Source organism: Nicotiana tabacum, chromosome 11 (genome assembly GCF_000715075.1).
Source record: "Nicotiana tabacum cultivar K326 chromosome 11, ASM71507v2, whole genome shotgun sequence".
Classification (NCBI taxonomy): domain Eukaryota; kingdom Viridiplantae; phylum Streptophyta; class Magnoliopsida; order Solanales; family Solanaceae; genus Nicotiana; species Nicotiana tabacum.
Window position 1 is genome coordinate 10,292,027 of NC_134090.1, and position 21,759 is coordinate 10,313,785.

The 21,759-nt window shown below is 34.8% G+C and overlaps 2 protein-coding genes and 9 non-coding genes across 12 annotated transcripts; 10 read left to right on the forward strand and 1 right to left on the reverse strand.

Annotated features, from left to right (window-relative positions):
• Positions 1–60: 60 nt before the first annotated feature.
• LOC107783584 (uncharacterized) lies at positions 61–13,789 on the reverse strand. Of its 2 annotated transcripts, XR_012696403.1 has the most exons (5): positions 12,954–13,789; positions 2,144–2,236; positions 1,851–1,918; positions 1,342–1,730; positions 61–1,215 (listed from the first exon to the last, which is right to left on the reverse strand). XR_012696403.1 is itself a non-coding variant. In XM_016604572.2 (4 exons), the coding sequence occupies exons 1-4, from the start codon at positions 13,575–13,577 to the stop codon at positions 1,568–1,570; spliced, it is 948 nt and encodes a 315-aa protein (XP_016460058.1). In that variant the 5' UTR covers positions 13,578–13,789; the 3' UTR covers positions 61–1,567. The 2 variants fall into 2 exon arrangements, 1 of the variants encoding a protein (XP_016460058.1); XM_016604572.2 differs by having other exon boundaries at positions 61–1,730.
• Positions 2,738–2,833, forward strand: TRNAY-GUA (transfer RNA tyrosine (anticodon GUA)). Its single transcript has 2 exons — positions 2,738–2,774; positions 2,798–2,833. It is a non-coding gene; the product is annotated as a tRNA-Tyr (tRNA).
• TRNAY-GUA (transfer RNA tyrosine (anticodon GUA)) lies at positions 4,019–4,113 on the forward strand. Its single transcript has 2 exons — positions 4,019–4,055; positions 4,078–4,113. It is a non-coding gene; the product is annotated as a tRNA-Tyr (tRNA).
• TRNAY-GUA (transfer RNA tyrosine (anticodon GUA)) lies at positions 4,942–5,036 on the forward strand. Its single transcript has 2 exons — positions 4,942–4,978; positions 5,001–5,036. It is a non-coding gene; the product is annotated as a tRNA-Tyr (tRNA).
• TRNAY-GUA (transfer RNA tyrosine (anticodon GUA)) lies at positions 6,227–6,321 on the forward strand. Its single transcript has 2 exons — positions 6,227–6,263; positions 6,286–6,321. It is a non-coding gene; the product is annotated as a tRNA-Tyr (tRNA).
• On the forward strand, positions 7,127–7,220 carry TRNAY-GUA (transfer RNA tyrosine (anticodon GUA)). The gene is made up of 2 exons: positions 7,127–7,163; positions 7,185–7,220. It is a non-coding gene; the product is annotated as a tRNA-Tyr (tRNA).
• Positions 8,522–8,616, forward strand: TRNAY-GUA (transfer RNA tyrosine (anticodon GUA)). The gene is made up of 2 exons: positions 8,522–8,558; positions 8,581–8,616. It is a non-coding gene; the product is annotated as a tRNA-Tyr (tRNA).
• On the forward strand, positions 10,008–10,102 carry TRNAY-GUA (transfer RNA tyrosine (anticodon GUA)). Its single transcript has 2 exons — positions 10,008–10,044; positions 10,067–10,102. It is a non-coding gene; the product is annotated as a tRNA-Tyr (tRNA).
• On the forward strand, positions 10,826–10,920 carry TRNAY-GUA (transfer RNA tyrosine (anticodon GUA)). Its single transcript has 2 exons — positions 10,826–10,862; positions 10,885–10,920. It is a non-coding gene; the product is annotated as a tRNA-Tyr (tRNA).
• On the forward strand, positions 12,098–12,192 carry TRNAY-GUA (transfer RNA tyrosine (anticodon GUA)). The gene is made up of 2 exons: positions 12,098–12,134; positions 12,157–12,192. It is a non-coding gene; the product is annotated as a tRNA-Tyr (tRNA).
• A 4,786-nt stretch (positions 13,790–18,575) lies between the features above and the next one.
• LOC107783583 (protein RESTRICTED TEV MOVEMENT 3) lies at positions 18,576–21,261 on the forward strand. The gene is made up of 6 exons (XM_016604570.2): positions 18,576–18,624; positions 18,710–18,839; positions 18,923–19,098; positions 19,243–19,537; positions 20,569–20,735; positions 20,972–21,261. The coding sequence occupies exons 1-6, from the start codon at positions 18,600–18,602 to the stop codon at positions 21,133–21,135; spliced, it is 957 nt and encodes a 318-aa protein (XP_016460056.2). The 5' UTR covers positions 18,576–18,599; the 3' UTR covers positions 21,136–21,261.
• The last annotated feature ends 498 nt before the right edge of the window (positions 21,262–21,759 follow it).

Consider the following 21,759-nt stretch of genomic DNA (forward strand, 5'->3'; position numbering starts at 1 on the left):
TAAGCAGACCTTACCCCTACCCCGAAGGGGTAAAGAGACTGTTTCCAAAAGACCATCGGCTCAAGAAAACAAAAGGAGACAATATTAGTATCACCATAGAAATCATAGGAAAAATAGGAACAACATGAAATCCAAAAGAAAGATGCAAAGTAAAGCAAAAGCGATAGCTAGTATATAGGTGCTGCACTGAAAAGCGAAATAGTAAGACACAACGTTGCCACTAGCTGTCTTAGACAAAAATCCTACCAGACTAGTCTCACAAAGGTACGAAGTAAGGCAAGAATCAACTGTCTCCTAACCTACAACTCTAATACTCGACCTCCACATATTCCTATCAAGTGTCATGTCCTCGTAAATCTTAAGCCTCACCATATCCTGCCTGATCACATCTCCCCAATACTTCTTAGGCCGCCCTCTACCTCTTCTCGTGCCCTCCACAACCGGCCACTCACGTCTCCTTACCGGAGCATCTGGGCTTCTCCTCTTAACATGCTTGAATCACCTGAGCCTCGCTTCCCGCATCTTGTCGTCAATGGGAGCCACGTGCACCTTCTCCCAAATATCATCATTCCTAATTTTATCCATATTTTGAAACAAACATAAAACAAACATATTTTGAACTCGCTGACTCTAAATCTTGAATCTATTTGATTGAGGGCATGTTGCACTGCCACCAAGTTTTGCACCCTATGGTGAGCGCAATGCAAAGTCATGTTTATAGTGTACAAGTCTCACCTAATAATTTTCCCAATTTCTCACTAAATCAATATTCTTACGAGCACAATTGAACAATGCAGCTGCACCAATTCACACCCTATAATTATTGATGGATTAACTTTAGTATTAAAGAATATTGTGTCTTCTGCTTCTATATATCTTTCAGGTTATCCAATGGTAGATAACTCACCCAGCAAAAATAAACTAATAGGTCTAGAATGAAGAAGTTTATATTCTGTATAGTGAATTCTTTCTGGTAATTTGCCTGAATCTCTTGGCTATCTAACTTCACTGCATTATTTGTCACTTGATTCTTGCAATCTCTCGGGGCCTATTCTTGAATCTCTTTCGAATTTCACCCGCACAGTGTATTTGTTCGTTGAAGGTAACTCCCTGAACGGAATAATACCATCCTGCATATTCTCCCTCTCATCACTAAGCTACTTAGACTTGAGCTTCAACGAGTTGCCGGGTCCTCTTCCCAAGTCAATTCAAAACCTTATGAGCCTAATGCGACTTGATCTTTTCAGGCCTCAAACATCCTGTGATCTTATGACAGATCAAGTCGCGTTAGGTTCATAAGGTTTTGAATTGACTCGGGAAATGGACCTTGCAACTTAAAACTCAAGTTTGAATAACTTAGTGATGAAAAGGAAAATATACAGGATCATATTTTCCCGTTCAGGGAACTACCTTCAAAGAACAAATACTCTGTGCGGGTGAAGATTCAGGAATAGGTTCGGAGAGATTGCAACAATCAAGTGACAATTAATGTAGTGAAGTTACATAGCCAAGAGATTCAGCCAAATTACCAGAAAAATTCCTCCAATTTAATGTATTCTTCACTCTTTTAATCTTGCTTGCGGCTATCGCCGTTACTGTCCTGCGTAATATGAGGGCGAGAATCAAGAAGGAATGACTTCAAGTGTTTGTAAAGCTCCTTTGGTTTCTCCATGTTAATTGCATGCCCTGCATCCTTTATTATCACGAGTTGGGCGTTCTCGCCTAAATGCCTGCACGACCAAAGCAAGTTCAGACTAAACTAGCCGTTTAATTCTTGTGAAAGGAGAAGATTGAAGTGAGAGTTTTGAAACAAGAAAGGAAACGAGCTAGTCTAGTTTTGTAAGATTGACCTTTTCAATCTGTGAGCCAATTCCAGTGGAAATATCTGATCATATTCTCCCCATATTATCAACGTGGGCTGCGTAAAGGAGGTGAACACAGTTAAGAGAGCTCAAATCAATGAGAGAACATCAGAAGGGGAACTAATGACAGGCGGCTATTATTGAACTTTTTGAGCCGAGGGTCTATCGGAAACAACCTCTCTACCTCAGGTTAGGGGTAAGGTCTGCATACATACAACCCTCCCTAGGCCCCGCTTGTGGAATTATACTGGGCAGAGATGAGATCATAGTTTTGTACGAACCTGAGTAATCTTAGGAAGATCAGAGAACTTTCTGTTATTGTGTAATGCTTCGATCAACTCCTTTCTTTCTTGATGATTAACTGTGCACATTACCTGCAACAACAAGAAAAAAAGCACGTAAATACCAACTTCAAGTTGAACGATTGTGACATATATTCAAACTTCTAGTACTAATGAGAAGCCAAATGTAAATAAGAGCAAGACTAATTGATGCATCTGCTAAATGTCTCAGCGTCTTCGTCTAGCTTCCGTGAAAATTCTACTATCTGAAAACCTCAAAGTTGATTTCACGGACACTCCTCGTACTTCTAGTATATTGTACAATAGCAGTGTGTAGTTCATGCCTCCATTTATCATCTCCCACAAGACAATATCCATGAGAAAACTTATACTTTTTGCTCACAATTAACGTCCATGTTTAAACTCCATTTCCAAAAAACATATAGGAGTCAAAACAAAAATCCTCAAAGGTCATTGCATAACTCCATATCACTAGTGAACAATATTCAGCAGTAGCTTTGATCTGAAAGTCATTCTTGGAACAAAAAAGATAGACATGTTTTAATGTTTTCAAAACTAAAGAATCAATAGCAACCGACCTTAGCTCAGTTGGTAGAGCGGAGGACTGTAGTTGGGGTGTAAAACCTATCAGATATCCTTAGGTCGCTGGTTCGAATCCGGCAGGTCGGATTGATTCTTTTTGCCATGTTCTTTTAATAATTATTTTAATCTGTAGAGGAGAGGTTTCCCATATAATATAGTCCTACTCTGATAGAGGTGCATGAAAACAGTTTATTACCATTATTTTTGGAGATAGCAACTTATAAAAATATATTTGTGTCAGTAGTATCAGATTCCCTGCAATCTCCTATTTCTTAATCCAGGCAGAGGCTTAAAATTTTAGTGAGAAATCCAGACCAAAAAAACTAGCTTCTCTATGCCAAAGTAAGAAAACAACAAGCACCCAACTGTCACAAATGTCTTGAAATATTAATACAACAACCGTGCCTCAGTCCCAAACAAGTCTTGTCGGCTATACGAATCCTTACTAATCATGTTTCTCCATTTAAATTCAGCTTAGGTCCACATTATGTTTCATTTCTTGACTTACCAATCTCTGTCAAAATTTCAAGAGTACATGCTATAAATAATACTCCGTATTTGAGAAGGAGAAACAGGGGCACCAGGTGGTGAGGGGAAGGAAAGAGTTTATCCTTGAAATACGAATCGCTTATCACATTTCAAGAGTAAATGCTACATATAATATTTGAGAAAGAGAAAGGGGGGAACCAGGGTGGTGGAGGGGAAGGAAGAGTTTATATAGACAATCAGACAGCAAGAGCTTGAAATCCTATACATAGGCGTGAAAATACAGAAAGAACACCTACAGAACAAGTAGTGGTGCAAAAGGAACATCATAAGAGCAAATAACTAGAAGGACGGAATGCACATAGATCATGAGTTCATGACAATTTGGGCTTCTTTGGAGCACGAACTGGTAGAAGATAACGTAAACTTCAGGAAAAAAGGTACACAATTAACCATACATCTTATAATAAACTTTAAGAGTTTCTTCTCAACTTCATCTTTTTGAAGTTGTAGATGGAAGACGAAATTCAGTCTTGGAAATCACTAAGTAAGATCACTTTACAGAGGTATCAAGATTTGAAGGTACAGGCAAGATCAAGCAACAATGAAACCATTTTGAAGGAATTAGCATGAGTTATCCAACTTTAAAAGGTCATTGCATAACTCGATATCACTGGTGAACAACACTCAGCAGTAGTTTTGATTGGAAAGTCATTCTTGGAACAAAACAAGATAGACATGTTTTAATGTTTTCAAAACTATAGCATTGGAAAGAATCAATAGCAACCGACCTTAGCTCAGTTGGTAGAGCGGAGGACTGTAGTAGGTTGTAAAACCTATCAGATATCCTTAGGTCGCTGGTTCAAATCCGGCAGGTCGGATTGATTCTTTTGCCATCTTCTTTCTCTTATTTTAATCATATGTTTTTTTTATAAGGTAAGACTTTTTTTTATATATATTTTTAATCTGGAGAAGAGGGATTTTCCATGTAATATAGTCCTAACTCTGACAAGAGGCGCATGAAAACAGTTTATTAGCATTAATTTTGGCTATAGAAACTTATAAAAACATTTTCTTGTTTCAGTAGTATCAGATTCCCTGCAATCTCCTATTTCTTAATCCAGGCAAAGGCTTAAAATTTCAGTGAGAAACCTAGACCCACAACAACTAGCTTCTTTATCAATGTAAGAAAACAACTAGCATCCAACTGTCACAAATCTCTTGAAATACCAATAGGTGGTGGAAGGGAAAAAGTTTACACAGATGCAATAACATCAAATCCGATACTTAGGCATGAAAATGCAGAAGGAATGCCTAGAGAATAAGTAGTGGTGCAAAAAGGAATAACATGAGAGCAAATACCTAGAAGGATGCAATGCACGTAGATCATTACAATTTGGGCTTCTTTGGAGCTAGAACTGGTAGAAGAGATAATGTACACATCAGGCAAAAAGGTGGACAAAATCAAACATCTTATAAACAGTTTTAAAAGTCTATTTCTCAACTTCATATATTTGAAACTGGAGATGGAAGAGAAAATTCATTGGTGGAACTCAGTAAGTAAGATCACCGTGCAATGTTATCAAGATTCCAAGGTATTGTCAAGATCAAACAGGAACTTAGTGAAGTGAAAACTGATTCTTGGAACACAACAAGATAGACATTCTTAATGTTATCAAAACCACAGCTTTGGAAAGAATCAATAGCAACCGACCTTAGCTCAGTTGGTAGAGCGGAGGACTGTAGTGGGGTGTAAAACCTATCAGATATCCTTAGGTCGCTGGTTCGAATCCGGCAGGTCGGATTGATTCTTTTGCCATATTTTTTATTATTTATAATTACTTTAATCTTGAGACGAGGGGTTTTCCATATAATATACTGCCATTCTGACAAGATGTGCATTAAAATAATTTATCACCATTGTTTTTGGCAATAGCAACTTATAAAAATACATTCTTGAGTCAGTTGTGTGAGATTCCCTGCAATATCCAATTTCTTAATCCAGGCAGAGGCTTAAAATTACAGTGAGAAACACAGACCTAAAACAACTAGTTCTCCATACCAATTTAATAGAAAAACAAGCTCCTAACTGTCACAAATGTTTTGAAATACCAATCATTTATCAAATTTCAAGAGTATATATTACATATAATATTTGAGAAAGAGAAAGAGGGTACCAGGGTGGTGGAACGGAAGGGAAGAGTTTATACAGACAAACAGATAGCAAGAACTTTAAACCGATACTTAGGCTTGAACGGAATGCCTAGAGAACAAGTAGTGGTGTAAAAGGAACATCATAAGAGCACATAACTAGAAGGATTCAATGCACATAGATCATGACAATTTTAGCTTCTTTGGAGCTAGAACTGGTAGAAGAAATAATGTTTTCAGGTCAAAAGGTAGATATGTCATCAAACATCTTATAAACAGCTTCAAGAGTTTCTTCCTCAACTTCATTTATTTGAAATTGTAGATGGAAGACGAAATTAATTATTGGAATTACTAAGTAAGATCACTTTACAATGTTATCAAGATTCCAAGGTACATGAAAGATCAAGCAAAAAAGGACAGTCCGGTGCACTAAGCTCCCGCTATGTGCGGGGTCCGGGGAAGGGCTGGACTACAAGGGTCTATCGTATGCAGTCTTACCTTACATTTCTGCAAGAGATTGTTTCCACGGCTCAAACCCGTGCCTCCTGGTCACATGGCAGCAACTTTACCAGTTACGCCAAGGCTCCCCTTCATGCAAGATCAAGCAACAACAAAACAGTCCTCAAGGCATTAGCATGAACTCCCCAATTTTATTTTATTTTTTGATAAGGAAAAGACACCTATGCTCATGCAATAGGCTTTAGCATGAGCTCCCCAGCTTAAAAGATCATTGCATAACTTCATACAACAATATTCAGCAGTAGCTTTGAGTGGAAATTCATTCTTGGAACAAGACAAGATAGATGTTTTCAAAACCACTGCAATCGGAAGAACCACTAGCAACCGACCTTAGCTCAGTTGGTAGAGCGGAGGACTGTAGTGGGGTGTAAAGCCTATCAGATATCCTTAGGTCGCTGGTTCGAATCCGGCAGGTCAGATTGATTCTTTTGCCATGTTCTTTCAATAATTGAATTAATCTGGAGAAGAGGGGTTTTCCATATAATATACTCCTACTCTGACAAGAGGTGCATGAAAACAATTTATTACCATTATTTTTGGCTATTGTAACTTATAAAAATATATCATTGTGTCAGTAGTGTGAGATTCCCTGCAAACTCCTATTTCTTAATCCAGGCAGAGGCTTAATTTTTTGGGAGATAAACAGACCCACAAAAACTAGCTTCTCTATACCAATGTAAGAAAACAACAAGCACCCAACTGTCACAAATGTATTGGAATATCAATACAATAACTGCACCTCAGTCCCAAACAAGTTGGGTCGGCCATATGAATCCTCACTAACCATATTTCTCCATTTAAATTCATCCCAGGCCAACATCATATTTCATTTCTTGAAATACCAATCGTTTATCAAATATCAAGAGTACGTGCCACATGTAATATTTGGGAAAGAGAAAGGGGTGCTTCAGGGTGGTGGAAGGGAAAGAAAGAGTTTATAAGGACAAACACAGAGCAAGAACTTGAAATCCGATACTTAGCCGTGAAAACGTTGAAGGAATGCCTAGAGAACAAGTAGTGGTGCAAAAGGAACATTATCAGAGCAAATAATGTACACTTCAGGCGAAAAGATAGACAAGTAACCAATCATTTTATAAACAACTTTAAAGATCACTTTACAATGTTATCAAGATTCCAAGGTACAGGCGAGATCAAACAGTAACCTACTGAAGTGAGAACTGATATCATGGAACACAACAAGATAGACATTCTTAATGTTTTCAACCGACCTTAGCTCAGTTGGTAGAGCGGAGGACTGTAGTGGGTGTAAAACCTATCAGATATCCTTAGGTCGCTGGTTCGAATCCGGCAGGTCGGATTGATTCATTTGCCATATTTTTTTAATTTATAATTATTTTAATCTTGAGAAGAGGGGTTTGCCATATAATATACTGCCATTCTGACAACAGGTGCATTAAAAGAATTTATCACCACTGTTTTTGGCAGTAGCAACTTATCAAAAATACATTCTTGTGTCAGTTGTGTGAGATTCCCGGCAATTTCCATTTTCTTAATCCAGGCAGAGGCTTACAATTTCAGTGAGAAATACAGACCCAAAGCAACTAGTTCTCCATACCAGTGTAATAGAAAAACAAGCTCCCAACTGTCTCAAATGTCTTGAAATACCAATCATTAGTCAAATTCAAGAGTATATACTACAAATAATATTTGCGAAAGAGGGCACCAGGGTGGTGGAGCGGAAGGAAAGAGTTTATATAGACAAACAGACAGCAAGAACTTTAAACCGATACTTAGGCGTGAAACCGCAGAAAGAATGTCTGCTTGTTAAAAGAATGCAGAAGAAATGCCTAGAGAACAAGTGGTGCAAAAGGAAAAACATGAGAGCACATAACTCGAAGGAAGCAATGCACGTAGGTCATTACAATTTGGGCTTATTTGGAGCAGAACTGGTAGAAGAAATAATGCCTTAAGGTCAAAAGGTAGATGAGTCATCAAATATCTTATAAACAGCTTCAAGAGTTTTTTCCTCAACTTCGTATATCTGAAATTGTAGATGGAAGACGAAATTCATTCTTGGAACTCACTAAGTAAAAACACTTTACAATGTTGTCAAGATTCCAAGGTACATGCAAGATCAAGCAAAAAAAGGCAGCCCAGTGCACTAAGCTCCCGCTATGCGAGGGGTACGGGGAAGGACCCGACCAAATGGTCTATTATATGCAGCCTTACCCTGCATTTCTGCAAGAGGCTGTTTCCACGGCTCGAACCCGTGACATCCTGGTCAAGTGGCAGCAACTTTACCAGTTACGTCAAGGCTCCCCTTCAAAGGTTCAAAGAAACAACGAAACAATTTTCAGGGCATTAGCATGAACTCCCCAATTTTGTCTTATTTTTTTGATAAGGAAAAAATTACTCATGCTCAATAGGCATTAGCATGAGCTCCCCGGCTTTAAAAGATCATTGCATAACTTCATACAGCAATATTCAGCAGTAGCTTTGAGTAGAAATTCATTCTTGGAACAAGACATGATAGACATTTTAATGTTTTCAAAACTATTGCAATGGAAAGAACCAATAGCAACCGACCTTAGCCAGTTGGTAGAGCGGAGGACATTTTAATGTTTTCAAAACTATTGCAATGGAAAGAACCAATAGCAACCGACCTTAGCTCAGTTGGTAGAGAGGAGGACTGTAGTAGGTTGTAAAACCTATCAGATATCCTTAGGTCGCTGGTTCAAATCCGGCAGGTCGGATTGATTCTTTTGCCATCTTCTTTCCCTTTTTCTTATAATTATTTTAATCTGGAGAAGAGGGTTTCTATATAATATACTCTCACTCTGACAAGAGGTGCATGAAAAGTATTTATTACCATTATTTTTGGTAATAGCACCTTATAAAGAATATATTTGTGTCAGTAGTGTGAGATTCCCTGCAAACTCCAATTTCTTAATTCAGGCAGAGGCTTAAAATTTCAGTAAGAAACCCAGACGTACGACATCTAGCTTCTACATACCAATGTAAGAAACAACGAGCATCCAATTGTATCAAATGTCTTCAAATACCAATTTCAAGAGTACATACTACATACTCTTGAAATCCGATACTTAGACGTTGAAACGCAGAAGGAATGCCTAGAGAACTAGTGTTGCAAAACAAACCTCATAAGAGCAAATAACTAGAAGGATGCAATGCACATAGATCATGACAATCTGGGCTTCGTTGGAGCCCGAACTGGCAGAAGAAATAATGCGCACTTCAGGCCAAAAGGTAGAAAAGTTACCAAACATCCTATAAACAACAACAACAACAACAACCACAACAACAACCCAGTAAAATCCACAAGTGGGGTCTGAAGAGGGTAGTGTGTACGCAGACCTTACCCCTAACCCAGGGGAGTAGAGAGGATGTTTCTAATAGACTCTCGGCTCAAGACGACTTCTTCTTCCTCAAGAGTTGCAGATGGATGACAAAATTCATTCTTGGAAGTTATTATAAGTAAGATCACCTTACAATGTTATCAAGATCCAAAGATACATGCACGAGCAAACAACAACAAAACTATTTTCAAGCAATTAGAATGAGCTCCCCAATGATCCCACATTTCTTTTCAGGCATCCTAAACCAACAATTCCTGATTTTCATACAGCAACATAAGGAAGACAAACAGTATCTGACCGTCACAAATATCTTATAATACAGCTTTCCTGATCTTCATTTAGCAATAAGGAAGACAACCACTATCCAACTGACACAAATATCTTCTAATACACATTGATCAAGCTTTTGACATTGCATTGTATGTGTATTAGAAAAAGAAAGGAAAAAGAAGAGTTTATAGCAGAGAGAGACAGAAAATCTTGAACTGCAAGCTTTAGGTGAGTGTAATGAGGGAATGTACAGAGGAAAAGTTCATGAAATAATATTAATGGACATTAAATTAGTATGATAACCAGAAACTCATGAAATAACTAATGGACATTCTTCAGGCCAAAAGCCAAAGCTCACCAAGCATATATAAACAATCCGAAAGTTTATCCCTTAACTTCATATTTGTGATATGGTAAATGGAGAATATACATTATTGGAATTTAATAGGATAGATCACCTCATAGTATTTTCAACTAGACATAGTCCTTAAACAAATCCGACCTTAGCTCAGTTGGTAGAGCGGAGGACTGTAGTTGGGGTGTAAACCTTTCAGATATCCTTAGGTCACTGGTTCGAATCCGGTAGGTCGGATTAAATTATTTTCAATAATATTCTTTTAGCAACTTGCTGGATAACTCACACCCCCAGTGTGACAAGAGGTACACAGAAACTATTTTTTTAACAGTAGCATCAGACTGACTTATAATCCTCAATTCATCTATCTTGGAAAGTACTCTTAAAACTTCAGTGAAAACACCAAAACCTTCAAGAATCCTACTTTCCCAACAACAACAGGAACTACACCCTGTCCCGAACAAGTTGGTCGGCTATATGAATCCTCATTTCTCCATTTAAGCTCAACTCATGTCATAATCATACAAAACAAAATAGAAGTGAAAAATAAATTTTTATATATATAATAGTTATAATAATATTAGAAGTTCTCTAACAAGTGTAAAAACTATTACCAACTTGTAGATATTTTCTTCCACTATGTCCTATCTTTAGCTTAGTCGGAATTGATTCCAATGATTTCATTAGTTCTAATCAACCAAGATTCAATCTTTATACCTAATACATGAACTGCATAAACACTGATTAGCTACTCATGTCAATGTTAATAAATTCCAACATCACACTTAACAAATCAGTGAGAAAGAAAAGGATATAAAAGCGAGAAATCCAAGACTTACATCAATAAAACTGGTGAACAAAATTAGCAATAGCTTTAAGTGGAAACCATTCTTAGAACAGAACAAGCTAGATATTTTTTAATGTTTTCAAAACCACAGCATTGGGAAGAATCAATAGAAACCGACCTTAGCTCAGTTGGTAGAGCGGAGGACTGTAGTAGGGTGTAAAACCTATCAGATATCCTTAGGTCGCTGGTTCGAATCCGGCAGGTCGGATTGATTCTTTTGCAATCTCTTTTTCTAATAGTTATTTTAATCTGGAGAAGAGGGATTTTCCATATAATATAGTCCTACTCTGACAAGAGGCACATGAAAACAATTTATAAGCATTAGTTTTGGCTATAGCAGCTTATAAAAATATACAGCGTCAGTAGTGTCAGATTCCCTGCAATATCCTATTTCTTAATCCCGGCAGAGGCGTAAAATTTTAATGAGCACAAAAACTAGCTTCTCTATACCAAAGTAAGAAAACAACAAGCACCCAACTGTCACAAATGTCTTGGAAAGGAGACACCAGGGTGGTGGAAGGGAAGGAAAGAGTCAGCACTTATGGTGTGATAAGCACTGACAGCAAGAATTTGAATCCGATACTTAGGCATGAAAATGCAGAAGGAATGCCTAGAGAGCACGTAGTGGTGCAAAAGGAACAACATCAGAGCAAATAACTAGAAGGATGCAATGTACAATAGATCATAACAATTTGGGCTTCCTTGGAGCCAGAATTGGTAGAAGAAAAATGTAAAGGTAGATAAGTCACCAAACATCTTATAACAACTTTATAATAGTTTCTTCTTCAATTTCATATATTTGAAGTTGAAGAAAATATTCATTATTGGAAACCACTAAGAAAGATTACCTTACAATGTTATCAAGATTTGAATGTACAGGCAAGATCAAACAATAACCGAAATATTTTCAAGGCATTAGCATGAGCACACCAATAATTTCCTGATTTTTCATATTGCAATACAGGAAGAGAACCCCTATCCAACTGTCACAAATAATTTCTAATCCGAATTGATCAAACTATTGACACTGCATTGTCTGTGTATACGAAAGAAGGAAAGGGAAAAGAAGAGTTAATAGCAGAGAGATGGACATAAAATCTTGAACTGCAAGCTTTAGGTGAGTGTAATTTACAAGGAATGTATATAGAAAAAGTATGATGCAAAATAACAGCACGAGGTCAGCTAGTATGATTACCCGAACCACTTGAAATAACTAATGGACATTCTTCAGGCCAAAAGCCAAAGCTCACCAAGCATATATAAACAGTCCAGAAGTTCATCCATCAACTTAATATTTGTAATATGGTGAATGGAAAACATACATTCTTGGAATTTAATAGGATAGATCAGCTCACAATATTATCAATTAGACATGGTTTATATAACCGACCTTAGCTCAGTTGGTAGAGCGGAGGACTGTAGTGTGGGTGTAAACCTTTCAGATATCCTTAGGTCACTGGTTCGAATCCGGTAGGTCGGATTAAATTATTTTCAATAATATTCTTTTAGCAACTTGCTGGAGGAAGAGGGGGTCCCCAATGTGACAAGAGGTACACAGAAACTATTTTTTAACAGTAGGCATCAGACTGACTTATAATCCTCAAATTCTTCTATCTTGGAAAGTACTCTTAAAACTTCAGGTAAAACCCCAAGATCTTCAAGAATCCCACTTTCCCAACAACGACGACAACAACAACAACTACGCCTTAATCCCAAATAAGTTGGAGTCGGCTATATGAATCCTCACTTCTCTATTAAGCTCAACTCGTGTCATAATCATACCAAAGAAAATAGAAGTAAAAATTAAGTTTTTTTTATACATAATAGTAATAATAATAATATTAGAAGTTCTCTAACAAGTCTAAAAACTATTACGAACTAGTAGATATTTTCTTCCATTATGTCCTATATTTAGCTAAGTCGGAATCGATTCCAATGATTTCATTGGTTCTAATCAACCAAGATTCAATCGTTATACCTAATACATGAACTGCACAAACAAAGATTAGCTAATCATGTAAATTTATAAATTCCAACATCATCATCAACTACAACAACAAACCCAGTGATTTCCCACAAGTTGGGTCTAGGGATGGTAAGATATACGCAGCCTTGCCCCTACCCTGGAAGGGCAAAGAGTTTGTTTTCAATAGACCCTCTGCTGGTATAAATTCCAACATCACAATTAACAAAATCAGTGAGAAAGAAAAGGATATAAAAGTGGGAAATCCAAGCACTTACATCAATAAAATCATTGAGGAAACAAGAAGGAACCTTCTGAGCAGGCTTATAAAAGGACAATTTCATAAGCTGCCTCAACTTCTCAGGAGTTTGTGGCAACAAAATTGAAACAGCCTCATCTACACTTTTCACTTGAAACATCCCTTTTTCCATATCCTTTTCATCAAGACAAACACCAGAACACCCTAAAATAACTCTCTCCACTGCCTCAGGAAACTGAACAGCCATACTATACCCTACAAAACCACCATAACTCAACCCCACAACTGTCATTTTCTTAACCCCATAAACTTCCATTATCCTCATAACACATTGAGCCTGAAAAAATTCACTTCTTTCAGGTCTAGTAGTATAAGATTCACCAAAAAACAATAAGTCAGGAACATAAAGATTGAATCTTGATGATAAGGGTGAGATGAATTCATTCCATTGCCACATTGCATTAGCTCCAATTCCATGAATAAGGACTAAAGTGGGCTTTTTTTCTTTGTGTGTTTTGGGAATCCAACAATGCATAATAGTACCATCAGTTAAGTCTGTAGTGGAAGATTTTAGGCCAGAGTTTGAAAAGGAGTATTTAAAGCACCAGTTTCTTGATGCAGTAAAGCTGCAACACTTGGCCATATCCTAGTTGGAAATCCACTATACACAATCTTTTATCTGAGAAAAACTGTGAGCAATACAAAGACAAAAAGATAGTGGCAATCTGAGAATTTTTTGGGTTCAGATTATGTTTTGGTAAAAGCAAGGTATTGAGGGAAAAAAAAGGTGTTCAACAGGGAATGTAGGATTTTGATAATTGTTCCCTGTCACTTGTCAGACTGTTTCAGCAGTTAATGTCTTTGGATTCCTAATTTATCTTTTCCTTCTTTTTAGAGGATTTTATTTCCTTTTCTCATTTGTTGAAATCCTCTCGAGATTTTTTGGGCAAAATATAAAATTGATCATTCGGTCGAAATTAATTGTATACGCTAGCAAAAAATTGTATAAAATATGTATATTATATGTATATAATACAAATATACAATATGTATACACACACACACTCTTATTGGGTTATTATTTATTAGACGGATCATAAATACACAAAAAAAACATGAAATTAATAAGTATATTAATACATGTAATTATTATTTTATATTATAAGGATTCCGACCAAATATTGTATGAAATTATGTGGTGATTATTGTATGAAAGATGCTCCGATTTGGAGGCGTGAGCCTTTGGCTTTGGCACTTACGAGAAGAGGTAGAGGGAGGTCTAAGAAGTACTCGGGCGAGGTGATCAGGCAGGACATGGCGTAGCTTCAGATTTTCGAGGACATGACCCTTGATAGGAAGGCGTGGAGGTCGAACGTTAGGGTTGTCGTTTAGGAGGTAGTCAAGCGTTTCTCCTCGCTATGTCGGCTAGTCTGATAGTGTTTCGTCTAAGACTTCTAGCAATTTTGTGGTGTTTCACTTTTTTTTTTCTTTCACATTTTGGTCTTTCTATTTATTTGTTGTGTTTTACGATGTTGATACTATATTTTTGATTTCTGTTGTGACTATAAATCTATTGTTTCTGAGTCGAGGGTCTTCCGGAAACAACCTCTCTATCCTTGGGGTAGGGTAAGGTCTTTTTTGTGATTGTTCTTTTCATTGTACATTTCTAGTGTCACAAGCTCGCAATAGGAGGAAATAATGAAGTGTAGTTAAAAGATCAAATAATGAATACACAGAATAATGAAGTTTTCAAATGATTAAAAAGGCTCCAAAAGGTAATAATTAATGCCCGTAAAAAGAAATGATGAAGCTTTTATCAATTATACTAAATTACTAGCTATTGTATTTTAAAGGAGCTTCACTGTAATTTATTTTACACTTCTCAGTTGGTTTATAAACCCATTTTGTTTTGGAATCTAATATATATCAATATGTATCTATATCTATTTATACTATATTAAAAGCATGAAGGCCTTTAGCGAAATATCGTTCGCCTTTTTTATCCTTCATAAACAGATTTTACACTGGATAAAATTGTCATTCAATTATTTTTTCTATAAATTAGGAGTTTAAAATCAACTAAAATTTGGGTCATTAAATATTTTCCTATTTGAACTCTCTAGCAATTCCTAATATTTAAGAGTTTAAAATCTATTATATTATTCTTTATAAAAAAAATTCCTTATTTTAAAACTTTTACTTATTAGAAAAGCTGCATTTATAAAATTACAAAACCTTAAATAGTTGGAAGTGCGTAATGTAGAATACAATTCCTTCACTATATTATGTTATTAGAATACTTTTAGTTGGGGCCGAGAAAAAATTATTTATATTTGGTTAATTTTTAATTCTCTTCTTTTAATATTTTGTTACCTTTGTATTAAATATGTGAAATTTACACACACACACATACATACATACATACATACATACATACATACATATATATATATATATATATACATACATACATACATATATATATATATATATATATATATATATATATATATATATATATATATATATACACGTTCACATATTTACATTATATTGAAGTCATGTCATCGGTAATCTGTAAAATATTTTAATACTTAGCTCATCAATTAGAATAACAACGAAAATACTTAGAATATAAATGAGAAAGAAAGTGAGCGAAAATTAGTCCACGAACCTTAAATAACACTAGCGGTCCAATAACATAAAGATCCAAAAATAAAGTACTCATTGATTCTTTACTATTCTAGAATAAATTTTTATTTAAAAATTAAATTTTGTAATGTATTTGATAAAAGTGTAATTACAATTAATATTTTAGATTTGTGACGAGCTATATCTCTTACACTTTTATATCTTACACTTAGATTATATCAAAGTACAAAAAAAATTGCAGCTAAAAATTCATAATCTATTTATTTACATTTATATATTTTGCACTTTTATTATAACTCAAGCACACATTTTAATATTCCAGTATAATATGCTGGAAGTTCATACACAGGTGCACCGATCTCTAGTATATTATGCTGGAACTTTTCGTGTTGCAGCAAAATAGTGGCTATTTTTCAATGACTTTGCAAACACTAGCTATTTTTGTATGACCAGTCCGAAAACTGACTAGCTCATACTATTTTTACAATATAATCTCGAACCCATACGATTCAAATCCAAGTTTCGCCTCAGCCCTTAAACTTGTCCGCTTTTTAAAAATTATGGGCTGGGACCCGTTTTTGTTTGGTGGTGAATTGTAGGCTAGTTATAGTATCGGAAAACAAATTGAATTTGCATGTGTCTTCATTGAAAATGATATTCTACCTAAACATTGCAGGAAAAAATGAACCTCAATAATTTTGTTTATATGGCTAGGAATAGAACAACACAGAGTGGGGGTTGAGCTACTATTATACTTCAATCATTGACCTCGATTATCTTATTGACTTGTAGATAAACGAAAAATGAAAGATTAAAGAACTTAATTAATTAAGTGAAATCAACTAATATGGTGGGATGGAAATAACTCATTTACCTTAATTAGAAGTTTCGAGTTAGGGTTATAAAAATAAAAAAATTATAGTTGAAAGTGCTTCCTCCTTATGTGTTACAAATCTAAATTAGTTGGGGGAAAAAGCGTAAGATCACTAGACTGTAAATCTTAAAATAAAGACTCAATTACACTTATTCTTCAAATATATTACTTCGTCTAGTTTATATTATCCGTCTTTAAATTTTTTCTACGTGTCTTAAAAGACATATAATAACTTATTCAATTACCACTTGTAAATCTGGCTATATTTGAATTTCACCATATATCACGTAGATATTGAGAATCAAATGGAAACGGAAAAAGAGACATGAATTGTTGTGCAAAATTTTGTTTGCGCGATACTTTAACAAATGATAAATGATGACCAGATTAAATAACTATTGAATAATAAGTGAAAGTATATGATTACACTAATACAAAATCTTCAGTAAATGTAATTAATTTTTGATTCTTGAAATATGAAACATAGCCTTTTCGTATAATTAGAGAAGAAGTGAAAAATTGATTACTTCGATTATACGATTTGATTACTTGAATTGATTTCATTCCAAGTCCTCATAAACAGGTTTGGATCAGCAAATCATAGGGGTTTTCATCTCAACTTGTATTTATTAAAAATTTAAATGTGTTATACATATATCAAGTATCGAAACAAAAAAAAACATTTTAGTTTGCAATACGTTATTAAATGACTATTGATAATAAGTGAAGATATTCAGTAAACTGTAATCAACTTTTGATGCTTGAAATATGAAACATGACATTTCTATATAATTAGAGGAGTGAAACATTTGAATACTTTAAATATATTCCACCTTTTTAAGCCTTTGTGTATTGGTGGTGTTGCCTTAATTTCACTTCAAGTATTCTTGGCATTGCCTTGGTCTTTTGGTATTTTAGCCTAATTTCCTTGACTCCTTTCTTAAGTATGATATATTAGGGACAACGTAATATTTCATTAAAAAAACCCAACAGAATTGTCAAATTGTTTAACACAGTTAGTTACTCGTTAGTTCAATCTGTTAGAAGTTAATTCAGATAACAATTATCCACACTTGTTTGAAAGCTAAATTTTATTATTTCAAGTTCTTTTTTTTTGAGTGTTTACTTTAACACCAACTTAAACTCTATGTGGATTCGATCCCAACTTGCGTTGGATTTTATAATTAGAACGATCATTTCATACTCTTTAATTAGGTGTGAATAATTGGACATGATCACTACTGAAATTGGTTCAGCAGTTCACAATTCGGGTATATATCCAACTAAAAAATGACATGTGTATAGTTTTGATTCTTACGTGGCATTTTAATTGAGCAGCGGGTGCCACTGTGGATAAATAATAGGGCTGGAGGCATTATTTTTGTTTACTTTGTTAATAATAGAAGTATATTTAAACGGAAAGTATGACAGAGGATAAATGTAAACTAATTAGCAAACTACAAGTATAAATCCAACTTATTCTCTAACATAATATATCTTTTATAATTTAAACGATGACATGGTCAATATCGGACTTCTTTCCTAAGCTCATTTTCTCCTGGTCCCCTTTGGTGGCGGAGCTACCATCTCGATAGTTTGGCAAAACTCGATAGTATTAGTTTAACTTTACGGTTGTGTTAAAGAAATTCAATTTACATTTGTAAATAATTTATCCAAAATTCAGTAAGTTATACGTCTTTACTAGAATTCAGAACCCGTAAGCTCGAAATTCTAAATCCGCCTTTGGGTCCCTCTCTCTCTTTGGTTCCCGTGCCGTCGTTCAGACCCAAAAATGGTTGCCTTTTTCTAATATGTGCAGCCAATTTAGAAGTTTCAAATCTAATCCGTTAGAAATGGTTCCTCTCTTTGCTAACTACACTAAAATCACTAAATCGTTAATTATGAAAAGAAAAAAGTGGAGTATCTTGTACCTAAACTATAACAAGCAAACATATTATATTGGCCAATTTAGAAGCATAGAATGTGTGTTTGTTAACATGAAGAAACATAATCCGGCTTAAGCAAAGGATAACTTTTTGAGGCACTTTCGAAGCAAAAGTTTATGAATTGGACAATACATATAAATAAGAAGCCAATGGTTATAGAAATGAATTGAAGATAAGGCGTGATTACCTACTAATGGCTGATTTCTGCAACGAAGATGGTGCGCTTTTGTGGATTTAAAAGTTAGAATTCATGAATGGTATATATGTCCTAATGGTGCATTGGTACTAATATTTTATTTGCAGGAGTTTCAAGATCCATTTCGGAAACTCCCCCTACTCATTATACTCTCAAGATTCAGTCACTATCACTGCTAAAAAAGAACAATATTGAGAAATACACTTCCCCTTATTTTGAAGCTGGGGGCTATAAATGGTGCAGCTTTATCACTAGTGGAATCTAATTAAATTTTACTACTCACTTAAGTTTTAAATTGTATCAAATAATTGGATGTGCAGGAAGTTGGTGTTTCATCCAAAAGGAAACAAAAACAAGAATGCAGAAGGGAAGCACGTTTCTATATATCTGATGATGGCGGAGGCAAGCTCACTTGTCCCTGCAGGTTGGGAGGTCCATGCTGTTTTTCGCCTCTTTTTGCTTAATCAGAACAATGACAATTACTTGGTCCTCCAAGGTCACTGCTCTTAATTTCTTTTTTATTAAAGAATCAAGTCTAATGTATATATGTATATATATCTTTTTTTAAGTAGGATCTTATAACGAAGGAGAAAGAATCAAGCTATGTCTGCTGTACATTTCTGCTTAATTACAACAACAGATAGGACAGTTCAAAAAGGAAGAAGATTCCATGCAATGAAGGTGGAATGGGGATTTGATCGATTCATAAGTCAAGAAGATTTCAACAATCAAGCAAATGGGTATGTTGTGGATGACATATGTGTCTTAGGAGCAGAGGTTTATGTATGTCAAGAAAAGTTCAAAGGTAAAGCCGATTGTCTATCCATGGTTAAAGACCCCATTAGCTATAAGCACGTCTGGAAGATCGACAAGTTCTCATCTCTCACTGCGGATTGTAAAGACTCCAAGACCTTTATTCAAGAAGAACATAAATGGTACTCGCACACTTCCTTACTCAACCTGTCTAACCCAACATAACTGTTAGTCTTACCAGTGCCGGCCTTAGGGTAAGGCACGTAAAGCAAAGGCTTTAGGCCCTAAAAGTTTGGAGGCATCATTTTTTCCTAGCAGTAGGTTTATGTATTATTTGTTTTTCAAAAAATAAGCATTTTAAAGTAAAAAAGTATATTGTTTTAATATAATGAGACGAAAATTTTAATATATTTGAATAATTCGAAGCATATAAAATATTTTTGATTTTCTATTTAATGGTCAAAAATATTTCATTAGCCTTGAGAGTTCCTTAAAACATAATAAATCCATTGAAATTGATGATTTAGACTTATTTTTTAAATTAAAATTGCTAAGAAAAATAGTATAACCAGAAGATAAAACTCTAATCAATAATTCGATATACTTAATCATATAAGAGGACTGGATTCTTTTTCAAATGCATAAATTGCTTATAGAATAATACTAACTATTTTTATACTAGTTGCATATACGGAAAGAATTTTTTTAAAATTAAAATTGATAAAATCTTATTTAAGATCAAAAATATCTCAAGAGAAAATAAATGGATTATCTATACATATTATTAGTTGAAACAAAAAAATTAGAAAAAATTTAATTAAGAACAAAATTAATACTACTTAATAACTTTACAGTTCAAAAAGCTAGATAAATAAACTTCAAATAAAAATATATATGAAATTTTTGTTAAAAAAAAATGTAAGGTCTCTAATCAAAGTTTGGCTTTAGGCCACCAATACCGTTGAGCCAACCCTGAGTCCTAGTATCTCGAAATTTAAGGGATTCAAAAAAAATGCAAGAATGACATACATATGCAACATTTTTTGAGTCACTTTTGACACTACACGACTAAAAGCTAGCTTCGCATATGTCAAGGGGTACAAAAACTTATACATGCACAAAAGGAGGTCATTGTATTCTATCTGTACAGTATAATATTTTGACAATGGCTGTCAGTATAACGTGATTGGTATGTATGTATAAATTAAAACAGGAAGATACAGGTATACCCCAAGGGAAAAGGGAGTGGTACAGGCAGCCATCTATCACTATACTTGGCATTGGCAGAACCAAGCAGCTTATCTCAGGGTAGTCAAATATATGCAGAATTTACATTGCGTATCCTTGATCAAATCAACGCAACACATTACTTCGGCAAAGGTAACAGTACTATGATATTCTATATTGCTCGGACTCTTCGAAAACAAGATCGGATATGTGTTGGATCCTCCAAAAATAGTGTATTTTTGAAGGATCCGACTCAAGTGCGATTACATTTTGGAGAGTCCGCGCAACATAGATGGTATTATATATAAACGAAATGATGTCAAATGTTGAAAAGATGGTAGCATTCATATATATATCATCATTTTCATGTGTACTACTTTTGGTTGCAGCCAATTATTGGTTCAGTGGATCACATACGTTCTATGGATGGCCAAGATTTATATCGATTGGGTACTTCAGTTTGCCTGGGGCTGGTTATTTGGTCAAAGACACCTGTGTTATAGAAGCTGAAGTCACTGTGCATGGGGCAACTACTAATAATATAATGCTCTAATTAGTAGAGTTTGATAATCACACCAATTTAATATACTGCTACTGTTTAATATTTGAAGTATTTCAGTGTTCTTGTTGTATTTATTACTATTGGTTTAAAGAGAGGAAAATGATGCATTAATTCTGTCTTCTTTGTCTTAACTTAAGCTAGTGCTTTGTGCCAAAAAATAAACATGTGAGACTGTTCCCATCTTCATGTACATGAAAAGCACACTGAATCTAAAAAATAAACATGAGAGACTATTCCCATCTTCAAGTAGAACAGAAGCGCACTAAAGATGTGTTTGGTACGAAGGAAAATATTTTTTATCTAGAAAATATTTTCATGAAAAATGAATGGTTTTATTACTTATTTTCTCTTGTTTAATTGGTGGGTGAAATATTTTTTTTGAAAAAATATTTTCTTAATGTTTGATTTGAGAGTATAAAATACTTTTTTAGGAAAATATTTTTTTATGCTATTCTCCCTCTCTTCCTGTCACGATCCAAAACCTGACCCGCCGTGATGGCGCCTATCGTGAAACTAGGTCAACCTCAACTCAATAATCAACACAATAATAATAAGTTTGAAAACATTAACGGAAGCTTTTAACAATTAAGAACTATTTGAAACATAAAAAATTCT

What these genes read in the sequence shown, in the direction of transcription:
- LOC107783583 (XM_016604570.2), top strand. Translation starts at nt 18,600, where the DNA reads ATGGCTGATTTCTGCAACGAAGATG. An exon ending in TGATTTCTGCAACGAAGATG is followed by an intron (nt 18,625 to 18,709) that starts GTGCGCTTTTGT and finishes TTTTATTTGCAG; the next exon opens with GAGTTTCAAGATCCATTTCG. An exon ending in GAAGCTGGGGGCTATAAATG is followed by an intron (nt 18,840 to 18,922) that starts GTGCAGCTTTAT and finishes TTGGATGTGCAG; the next exon opens with GAAGTTGGTGTTTCATCCAA.
- LOC107783584 (XM_016604572.2), bottom strand. Translation starts at nt 13,577, where the DNA reads ATGGCCAAGTGTTGCAGCTTTACTGCATCAAGAAACTGGTGCTTTAAA. An exon ending in TCCTCAATGATTTTATTGAT is followed by an intron (nt 2,237 to 12,953) that starts GTAAGTGCTTGG and finishes TTGTTGTTGCAG; the next exon opens with GTAATGTGCACAGTTAATCA. An exon ending in ATCTTCCTAAGATTACTCAG is followed by an intron (nt 1,919 to 2,143) that starts GTTCGTACAAAA and finishes TCCTTTACGCAG; the next exon opens with CCCACGTTGATAATATGGGG.